This window comes from Oreochromis niloticus, linkage group LG4 (genome assembly GCF_001858045.2).
Source record: "Oreochromis niloticus isolate F11D_XX linkage group LG4, O_niloticus_UMD_NMBU, whole genome shotgun sequence".
Lineage (NCBI taxonomy): Eukaryota > Metazoa > Chordata > Actinopteri > Cichliformes > Cichlidae > Oreochromis > Oreochromis niloticus.
In genome coordinates this window covers 3915897-3927579 of record NC_031969.2, presented here as the reverse complement: position 1 = coordinate 3927579, position 11683 = coordinate 3915897, and the positions used below count along the sequence as shown (strand labels likewise).

The 11683-nt window shown below is 38.4% G+C and overlaps 1 protein-coding gene across 1 annotated transcript; it reads left to right on the top strand.

Moving 5' to 3' along the window:
* Nucleotides 1–373: 373 nt before the first annotated feature.
* Nucleotides 374–9985, top strand: pyya (peptide YYa). The gene is made up of 4 exons (XM_003446396.5): nucleotides 374–527; nucleotides 3077–3264; nucleotides 9380–9460; nucleotides 9565–9985. Exons 2-4 carry the CDS (start codon nucleotides 3077–3079, stop codon nucleotides 9587–9589), a joined length of 294 nt encoding a protein of 97 aa, XP_003446444.1. The 5' UTR covers nucleotides 374–527; the 3' UTR covers nucleotides 9590–9985.
* The last annotated feature ends 1698 nt before the right edge of the window (nucleotides 9986–11683 follow it).

The window sequence follows — 11683 nt, the reverse complement described above, 5'->3', positions numbered from 1 at the left end:
CCATTTGGACATGTTGGATCATATTTGACTGATTTCTCGTGAGATACTTATCGAATGTAACAGGCTTGCTTTACAGGATAGTTGAGCTAGGACTTTTGGTGGCAAGATAAGCCCAGTCTGGGTTATGCAGAGCTTTGAGTAAACAGATGGAAACTCACTAAACATTTTTTTTTTTTTTTGCACTGATGCAGCTTTTGAGTGTCATGGCCCAAAATGTCATCAGAAACACAAGACTGACTGCGTGACCGGCTCCTTAGTAATGTCTCATCATCATCATCACCATCGCTATCTGACTCATTCGGCCTCTACACCCACCCGTCTCCCTCACACACACACGCGGTGTAACCCCTCCCTTCTCCGCTGCTGCTAAACTGTATAAATAACCTCTGTCGGAGTTTGGAACCAAGGTACAGCGACCTGCAGAGTGAAAACAAGACACCGAGGAGGAGAGAGAGTAAACCCTCTGCTGCTGCGAGAGACCACCTGTGGCTGCCACGTCTACCTGTAACCTCCAAAGTCTTCTCAAAGTAAGTCTCCACACTTCTCACACAACCCGTGCTTTAACTTTCTTTGACTCCAATAGGAATTTGTTGATTTGTTGATACCAGTAAACAAATAAATAAATCAAAATAATCGCAACTTTACTGAGCAAAACGTACTTAAAATAAAAGGCTTCTTCTGCTGGCTTGCCTTTAAGTGTTAATTGGTGTCCAGTAGCTTGGCTGAGGTGACGTTTGGAGCGCGTTCAGTGCCACGGACAGCTCAGCCTAGTTTTACCGCACAACACATGCCATCGCTTTGCCTCAGGATCCACATCTGTTTCGTATAAAAAGTATTTTTTTAAAAGCAGAATTTCAATATAACCGATTACAGCAGAAAGGTGCGCAAAGGTCACTGTAGCTGAACTTGATCAGATCTGCTCTAAATTCTGAAGATCAGCTTTATAAGACCTGCTGAAGGAAGGGAAAGGACTTGGAACAAAATCTAGTAGCCTCAGTTGCTGATTTTGAAAAATAATATTTTATATATTTCAAATAAATAAATACATAAAAGGAGGATACAAGTTTTTCTTATTTATTTATTAATATTGCACTGGATTTATATAGCGCTTTTCAAGGCACCCAAAGCGCTTTACAATGACATTATTCATTCACGCACTGGTGGAGGCAAGCTACGGTTGTAGCCACAGCTGCCCTGGGGCAGACTGACAGAAGCGAGGCTGCCATATCGCACCATCGGCCCCTCTGGCCAACACCAGTAGGCGGTAGGGTAAAGTGTCTTGCCCAAGGACACAACGACCAGGAATCGAACCGGCGACCTTCCGGTTACAGGTGCCCTTCCCAACCCCCTGAGCCACAGTCGCCCTATTTATTGAAGCAACTCCGACTTGAATCTATAATTCACCCCATGCAATTATTTAGAAAAGGACGGGAAAATACGGCAAATAAGCAAATAAATAAATAGCCGGGCTGCAGGGTGCAAGTAGGGGTAGAGAGCAGAGGTTTCTGGCACAGCTTCACCTGCTCCCACTATGCACCCAGAATAGGAAACGTTCTGGAGAGGTTCACACTCCAGCAACATAGTAGGTGAAGGCCACATTCACATAATACAGTTATTCTACCATGAGTGTTGGTGGAGATTTACTGCTGCAAAAGGAAAATGTGCAAAACGTCGCAAAACGCAAATAAATATACAAATGAAATGCTGCAATAATATTTTATTTTAATGATTTCACAAAATATTGGCGTCCTTTTTTTGTTTTTTAGTTGTTGGTTAGACAAGATTTAGATACAGAGTTTTAAAGTTTAGACAATTAGATTGTAGACTGCTAGTTCATTAGTATTATCTGGCCTGATTATATAGTGTGAGTGTGTGATCCCCTGCTGACTGTGACACAGTATATAAACCAAAACACCCAGAAGGTAAATCCTGAAGCAGCTGGTGTAGCTTGTCAGACGTGAGCGTCTGTTAGTTTCATGGTTTTCTGTAAGTCTGAATGGAAAAACTAAAAAAAGAAATATACAATTTAGATCTTTTGTTTTATTCAATTAATTGTGAAACAAATTAAACTGTGAAATGGCCAAACTGATGCATGTGATAAGTAAGCTCCTTACTGCCATTTTTAACAGCCTCTGGACATTTCCGCCACAGACTCCACAGCCAGACAGAGGACAGAGGTTTTTGTTTTTTTTAATGCTTTATGTTAGTGGTGCAAATTTACGAGTTTGCAGTTTTTTAATCTGTGCACACCTGATATGGAGCAAACCAGTGACTTCTGGGGAAAATGGACATGCAGTTACTTTATCTGGCTGTTAATCCAGACATACGCAGATTTATAGTATGTTGTTGTAAAAAAAATACTTTGAGGTCTGTTTAGTTATCAACAAGAAGTTACAGCAAGATTTCTCTCTTTGTTGAAAGGCTTTAATCCAGGATTTTAATTAATAATTGTAACAGCAGGAGCAGATTTGGTAATGGTATGATGTGATAATGAAATAATCGTCATAAAGCTGATACACTTCAGTGGAAATCCAGTTCCTCAAACAGCATGCTAGTTATTATTATTAATGCAAATTAAACCTTTCTGTAAACTCCATTAAACCCACAGCCTCCCTGAAGATGCGTGAAATCAGTTTCCTCCTCTAGAGACAAATCCATTTTCTTCATCTTCTTTCAGAAGACAACAACTTTCAGGGAAGGGCTGACAAAAAATCAATCACAGCCCAAAGCCCTAAAAAAATTAAAGCTATATATTGACTTGTTTAACCGCTTCACACACCTCTGTTTACTCATCAGCCTGAGCAGATATTACAGATGAAAACAGATGATATTTTCTTCCTAATGCACCCCTCAGGAGAGTTATGGTACGGGTCGAAGGTTTTGTTATTAGACAGGAAAGGGCAATAGCCTTTATTAGACTCAAAGCATCTTTTTTAATGTATTTATTTATTTGTAAGATTTCATGTAGGATTTATTTATTATTTCCTTCTTTTTTGTCATTTTTCATTATGAATCAATGGGAAATTAAACTTTAACAGTGGTTAGATTTCTGTAATATTTATGTGCCTTGTTACAGATGGTCGTGATACTGAAACCTTGGACAGTGCTGGTGGCCTTAGTGCTGTGTGTGCTGGTCTGTCTGGGAACACTGGCTGATGCCTACCCCCCCAAACCCGAGAACCCAGGAGAGGACGCTCCTCCTGAAGAGCTGGCCAAATACTACACTGCCCTGAGACACTACATCAATCTGATCACCAGGCAGAGGTATGACCACACGCACATACACGAGTGTGTGCCCAACAGGCACCGATCTTCAGGACAGCCTTGAAATGAATGTGGTCCTCAAATGACATTTAGATTTGGGACCATGAGAAAATGACTGAACTTGAGGGGAAATGGTGATTTCCAGACAAATAAAGAAACCATTTTTCATCTCCTGCATTAAATTTCAATAAGGATATCAAGGTAAATTTAACAAGGTAAAAAACAAGAAAAAAAAGATACAGGACAATCTGCTTCATCGCCAATGAAATAGTGGCCATGTGCCATATTTGAAAATGTGGAACGAAAAAACAAAAAAGCTTGAATTAATTCATTTGTTCACTTTTCCTGCAAGGCAGGGAACCAATATGACAATTTAATGGTCCCATACTAATAACCTTTCCTAAGTCTTTAAGTATTGTTTTTACTGTTAAAAACAGTAAAAAACACATGAAGCTGGGCATGAAGAAAGTATGTGAGTTAAATCACTCATAAACAGCCCTTGAAAAGTCCCCTCAAAATTAATGACCCTGAGCCAACTGTAGGTGTTAAGCTAAATGTGTTAGTGTGGAACTTGAGCCTTTTCTTGCTTCTTTCCTGCCGATCTTACTTTAGTCCAGACTTCATTTTATCTTCCTTGAGTCATTAAAGCAAGCTGGTTCATACATAAGCCTGGAGCTCTGTCAATGTGTGATGTACACCCTCTTCCTCCCCAACACTTCACACAATGACAGCTCCCTAGATTAGATTACTGTCCACTCTCCGAAACCTCCAGGCCTCCAAATGAACGGGACCAGAGCAATAAAATCGGCACAGACCGACCCAAGAAAGAAGCCCAAATTCAGTTAGCAGGGCCCGAGCTAAAGCCTGCTGCTCTCAGGTATAAAGATCACCAGTATGGAATTGTCAGAGGGTGTTTCATCATTTGAAACAGTCACACTCGTGAGCTATTGGTTCTTATTCATGAAAGTCAAATAGGCCATTGGTATTTAAATACATCCAGTGCTATAGAAAGTTTTTGCATTTCACTAGAGAGGTGCACATTATGGTTTTCACAGTGGGTGTGGGTGTTTGTCAGGTTTAGACACACTAGATACAACTGATAGATCTATGAGGTGTAACCACAAATGAACAAAAGAAAACAAAAGTAAAATCTGCATAGTTATTATATCATCAGCTATATTGTGACAATGTTTATATTTAAATATTGCACTTATCAGTTACCATCACATGTAGCACCCTTGTCAGTGTAAATGGCATTTCTTACTACTCCAAATTATAGGCACAATTATGCACAAATACATCAAAAATAACAAAATAACAAAGACACATTCATCCCTAACTGGCTCAAACATTTCACAGAAAGCTGTTTTAACACATGAAGGACTGTGAAGATGTTAAAGAAGATGGATTTTAATTCTGATGACTTTTAATTTCTCCCAGTTGTCTTTTCTTTTTTTTTTCTTTTTTTTTTTTTACAAATATCCATACAACTGATCAATTAAAAATTAATTCAAAAGAACACTCAATCCTTAAAAACAGCATTAGACAATTAGAAATTATAGCCAATGCAGAGCAGTTCAACAAACCTCCAAATAATCTAACGGTAAAATAAAGAGACAGTCATGCAAAAACAGTTTCTGTATTGCCCAGTTCTCAGCATCTGTTTCTGATTTTAACATATCTGAATTCAGTTCAGCTTTATATGGCTAGTATCAGTTCACAACAGCAGTTGTCTAAAGGTGCTTTAGATTTAAATTAAGGTCCCACAATTGTAGGAATAGAACATCAATGGTCAGGCGGTCCCCTGTGAGCCCGCTTAATCATTTCAGTGCAGCACTAACGGAAAGTGTTGAAAGTATAATATTGTTACATTTTCTTAAGTAAGAAATCCGAGCATTTCTTTCACCACTGGGGAGAAGAAGACACAAAAGGACACAATAAGGCTAAAGAAAAAAATATTGGTAGATTGGTAGGAAGATTGAGGTATCAACCAGGGTGACTGTGAGAGATATGTGCACAGGCACACCATTATCAGCGGGGAAAACATTTTATATCCTGATATGTCGCCAGCTGTGTGACAGCTGAAACAGTATGTGTGCGCTTCTTGATTGCTTACCTGCAGCGAAGCACACACTGAGGAAGTAACGGAGCATAAGATTGGGTGCTGAGGTCATAGGGGAGGTGGAACAGATGTTTGATGGGAAAACAGAAGAACTGCATCCCGCTCTGCGGGACCTGAGATGATTGTTTCACACACATAAACACACACACACATTACCAAGAAAATTTTCAGTTAAACGGCTCTGTGATTTTACATTTGCAGGCTCTCTTGGAACCCTGGTTTCTCATCAAGGGAATGATAAAAACCCAGCCAGACTTGGAAATGACAGCCTCGTACACACATTAAAACAAACGCACACTCTTGAATTTGAATCTGACTGTGACATTAAAGCATTAGCAGCAAACAAAAGGGAACAGCTTGGAAAGGTAGAGGTAAGAGAAGACAGGTGACAGACTGACAGACAAGTGTGACGCACCAGAACCAAAACCCCAAAAGTGACGTGTTTGTTGTGAGAGGAATAAATGTGGTCACTGGTTTGAATCAGGATGCTGCACACTGCTGATTATTTTGAAAGGAAGGACATAATCACAGACAAAAACTATAAAAATAACAACAAAAAACTGATTAACACAAAGTGTTTAAAGTAACGGCATGACAAGCACATCTCAATTCAATTCAATTCAATTTTATTTATACAGCACCAGATCACAACAAAAGTCGCCTCAAGGCGCTTTATATTGTACAGTAGATCCTACAATAATACATACAGAGAAAAACCCAACAATCATATGACCCCCTATGAGCAAGCACTTTGGCGACAGTGGGAAGGAAAAACTCCCTTTTAACAGGAAGAAACCTCCAGCAGAACCAGGCTCAGGGAGGTGCGGGGCCATCTGCTGCGACCGGTTGGGGTGAGAGAAGGAAAACAGGATAAAGACATGCTGTGGAAGAGAGACAGAGATTAATAACAGATATGATTCAATGCAGAGAGGTCTATTAACACATAGTGAGTGAGAAAGGTGACTGGAAAGGAAAAACTCAATGCATCATGGGAATCTCCTGGCAGCCTACACCTATTGCAGCATAACTAATATAATATATAAAATATAGTACCAACAAAAGCAAACAAGATACAAACAACCTAACAAAGTCTTAGGGAACAGACACTTAATACACACCAGGGAACAGGATAAGAAACCCCAGCAAAATGAATCAAACACTAACAAGGGTGAGGAAAAAAAGGAATTAACTTTCAAAATAAAACAGGAAATTGTAAGGTTGACCAAGAATAAACTCTAAACTGTAAGCGGTGAAGAAAATCACAAAGCAAACTTTCAAAAGCACCATGGAAGAGAAAATTTAGAGACAGACATTTGAAACCGTGTTATCATAAAGACAATGGTGTCAAGCTGTGCAAAAGTCTTGACTACTCATTTTTAAAAAGTATTTTTCTACACAAATGGAAAATAGGTGCTGTGTTTTATTAAAATGTGTACATATATACATTGGAATGCTGTGTATAAAGCTAAATTTTAACAAGCTTGAAAGTCAAAATTTGGTATGGCCAACTTTATTCTATAACACAGAATGCTGTAGACATTCACTGTTTTACCTCTCGTGAGCTCCTCTGTGCATACTCATACAGAACTTTCGAATTTGATTAATCACTCTGGAAGATCTACTGGCACTGGTTGATAATTTGGGCTACCTTTGTCCCCATTTCCCTTCCTTAAGCATGGTTTCCTGACAGCCGTTTCATTGAGACCATTTCTAATGCTTCAGCAAACAGTAGATGGATCATGCATCTCGCAGGTCTTCGTTGGATGTTTTTCTGTTTCTTAAGATCATGAAAGCACACTTTCATGTTTAGCTGTCTGTATTTTTTTAGGCCTGTCACTGCTTTGTTTTTTTCTCCTTCATTTGTCCAGTTTCCAAAGACTTTTTAAGCATGTGGGGCACATTATATCCAGGTTTCAGTTAATAGCTCTTTCGGAATCGCTTTTTTGGTGCAGCTATTGGTGAAACAATGTTATCTTTGGCATTTTTCATAGATTCAACTAAAGAAATGGAAACATATATGTTTATGCAACAGAATGCTAGTAACAAAGTACCTAAAGATACCATTTAAACTGTTTTTTGATAAGTTGACAAAACTAGTCCAATCCTTGAATTATGTGCCTTGAATCATCCTTGAATCATTGATAGGTCAGTGTTGACTGTCTTCACAAGACAAGAAAGAAAGAAACAAAAAACTCTGTAAACATTCACTTACACATAAATGAATGAAAAGCAGTCAATGGCCAAAGGAAAACTTCAGAAATATCTTCAGAAAGCCTGGAGAACTCTTATTCATGACCACATATATAGAAATGTGGGGTGACTCGAGACCTTTGGGCCACCTACAATATTACATATACCATATAACAGTTACAGGAGCTGCATGGCCATGAAAACTGACGCTATGAAGTTCCCAGTACTCATATATTCTGCTGATGTTTATGTCAGAGGATTGTTGGTACTTTGGTGTACTTCAGACTTTTACACATTATGCACCTCAGGATTTGACAGCTCCAATCTAACTTATGGGTGCTGTGATGTCTAAATGCATACACTTTGCAATGATACCGCTTACAGTTGACTGTGGAATAACTATGAGGGAAGAAATTTCATGAGCTGACTTGTTGCAATGGTGACATCCTATCACAGTAACAGCAGAATGACTCATTAGTTGTTTGTGAAGGCAAACTGCATGGCTACAGGCTTGATTTTATAAACCGGTGGCAAGGGGACTAAAAACACAGTGTGGCACAATGTATTAGTTCACACAGTGTATATCTCAACCAAAGACTTGTGTGTTTTATCAGTAGCCAAATGAGTTTAAACTTATTATGGTTTCTAAGTCATGAGTAAATGGACTGATTCTTATAGAGCGCTTTTCTACTCTCCCGGAGTACTCAAAGTGCTCTATACAACATACCTCATTCACACCCACTCATACAAGCACTTCTAAACTCAAGTGCAAACTGACCAACATTCACACACATTCACACTCCGATGAATGCATTGGAGGGCAACTTGGGGTTAGTATCTTGCCCAAGATATTTGGCATGCAGACTGGGGAAGCCAAGGATCGAGCCACGAACCCTCCATTTAGTACCTGATCTTCTCTACCACCTGAGCCACAGCCACCTCAGTGATTTTTAGCCTGTACAAACAGCTGTATATTTTTTCCTGTGGCTCTAGAGATTAAATTCTAGCTTATGTCAGATAAATAATCCCTACAATAATATAGAGGTAATATAATATATATATATATATATATATATATATATATATATATATATATATATATATATATATATATATAGTGTGTGTGTGTGTGTGTGTGTGTGTGTGTGTGTGTGTATATATATATAATATAATATATAGCAGTGATGAAAGATGAAAAGTGCAATCATGTGCCACAAAAGGCAGGAGAAAAGACTAAACACCTTATCTGCAGATCTCATTTCATATCAAGCTTTGACAGGGCATGTGTTTTCATATTTGAAACTAAGTTCTCTAAAATCTGTTAAAAAATGTGGATTATTATGGATTATATAGAGACCTCTGTAGCAACCACGAATGTGGCATTCATGGTTGTATCATGGGTAATTTAGGATCCAGTCTTATAGAAGGATTAAAGGTCAGTGTATAAGGGATACGTGCTGCTTCTATTTTGACTCTATACCAATGAGCTGCACTTTGTGTGACTTATTTACAATAAAAGCTAATCTGTTTTTGTAAAGGAGAGTGAAGCAGCAGCATTAGGAAGTGTTTGGATCAGTAGTCGTTTGGAGAACAGGAAATGCACTGTGATGGTCTGAATCGAGGGGGAGAATGGCAAAGCTTTCCACTAACAATGATTATTAAACAACAGAAACATTTACAGAGGCAAACTGTCTATTATTCCAAAATAATGCCAACATTAAAGCATAAAGACTGAGCTTTAACTTCATGAAAATGATCACAATTGCAATTTACAATAAAAAAAAATGTCTTCTTCATTCTCAGGTATGGAAAGCGTTCAGCTCAGGAGGACGTGGTCGCAGAGCTGCTGTTTGGTGGCGATAACAACAGAGACCAGAGATCAAGGTAAAGATTCTCAAATGTAGAAACTGAAGATGTCACATGAACTTAAAGAATTTACACTCTTCTCTCACTGGCATATTATTTCCTCTGTCTGTGTCTTTCAACAGATATGATGACTCTTACATGTGGTGAGTCTTCTCCCTCCTCATCGGACATTCCCTCTGGGTACATCCCAGAATGCACCTGGAGGGGCCGACATGTGCCTCTTCCCCCTGTCCTCTAAACCCAAGAAAAGAGCATCTCTGACGGATCACAACCTCCCTCTGTTTCTCCTGTTGTTGCTTCACATCTCTGTCACTCCAACAAAACTGTACATAATTTATTATTAAAATAAAATATATATGTATATGAAATCACAGAAGGTGGAACTGTGTCTGTCTGTGTGTGTGTGTGTGAGCTTTGGTGTCCTTCGACTGTCCATCACAGACTGGAGGAGATTCTTGTTTTGTTGTTTGTATTGTGAAAAGTAACATCATAATATGTGAATCGAAATGTTTTCTGTGAGATTAAAAGTTCTCAAGGACTCATGATCTTTTCTTTTGTGGCCTTTTATGTTCATTTATAACTCCATATTTTAATTCTACCCTCTACTAGAGTAGCTTTGCATGATTCAGAATTCAACAGACTTCTTATTGATCTTACAGTGGGACTTGCCTCTCAACTGATCCTTTGTCTCCAATAAGGTGTTTTAACTTCCTCCCCACAAACATTTCTAAACTTAACTAAAATTAAGAGACTGCCAAAAATAATGGCCATGTATTGTGTTGAAGAGATATATTTAAAAGATAGTAGTAAGTCAGTATAGTGTCCATTCTGCACAGGCTCCAGGCTCCAACATTAATGGCAAGGGAAATGCTGCTGAACACTTAGATATGGAGGAATAGGTGCTCTGCTGAATGAAACAGCAAAGAAGTCCTGAGGCACCAGCGCCAACTTTGGGAAAGAAACCACAAATTGAGAATGTGCACTGAAGTCCGACTCCACATGGGTAGACAGCTCTTGGAGAGTAAAGGATGATGCTGGTGGTAAACTGACATTGTTTCTTCTACATCGATAAGATCAAAGCTTTTAGTGTTTGCTGTGTAGTGAAAGGTTTTAGAAGCTGCTAACAGTGCAGGATTTCTGCCAGAAAAGCCCAAAGACTGTTTAACTCCAGAACCTCCAGAACAGTAAGATGACAACCTTAGCCACGGCATCACCCTGATCTCAGGACAGATATTGTATTATTTGTTTTTTAAAGGAGTTGGCAACTACACTAACACTTTCTAGTAAAACACTGCCTCCTGGTGGTGAAACTTCGGGTTACGTTTTGCGATATGTGAATGCAAAAAGTACCTTTCAACCAATTTTCTTCTGACATTTCTAAAAAATGGCAAGGATGGAGTAGCAAAATCAGGAAAATTCTTAAACAAAGAGCTTTAATCTTTAAACTGTGATTTGCACATTACTCTGAACTCTGAAAATGTGAAACAATATTTAATATAAAATAATAATATAAATAATAATAATACAGTATAAATATAAATAATCCACAGCAACAGCAGACACAGCTCAGAAAATTAGGTTTAGCTTTAGACCGAAATATTTTAAAAGGAAAATAATTAATACACCCCCACCCCCCGCGCTTTATTTTTTTTTTTAAGTTTTTCTTAGTGTTAAAAAGAAGAGTTATTGATATTAACACAATCTATATCTCTCTTCCTATTGTGTCACTTGCTCTGGGTGAGAAGAGACAATGCACTGAAAATGCTTAACAACTATATAATGTTGTATTTAAATAAAGACTGGGGTGCTTTCTGAGACATTTATAGCTGGTTTATACTGTAATGTTTTGTAATCTGTAATACTAAAATGTTTCTGGCAATTGAAGATTCCTTGTGGAGCTGAGTCAAACTACAATGTGTGTGTGGGTTTATTTGTTCTTGGACAACAATAGATCATTATGGTGCAGATGAATAAGATGCATCAGTGTGTCACAGGGTATGCTGACAGTAACAAAATACCAAGCTTAAATGAAAGTTATCAGGTTATATGCTTAGGGAAACATACAGGGTTAACATGCAGTGCACAAAAGAAAGAGAGTTTACTGTGGGGACAGAAGATTTAGGAGTATTGAGCTAAAACACACAAACAAAAACAGCTGCAGTAATGGTAATTTCCTCAGAGACCAGATCTTATTTTATTGTCGAATTTCGGGGGCATGGACCAAAAGGAAGGAAGAATTAA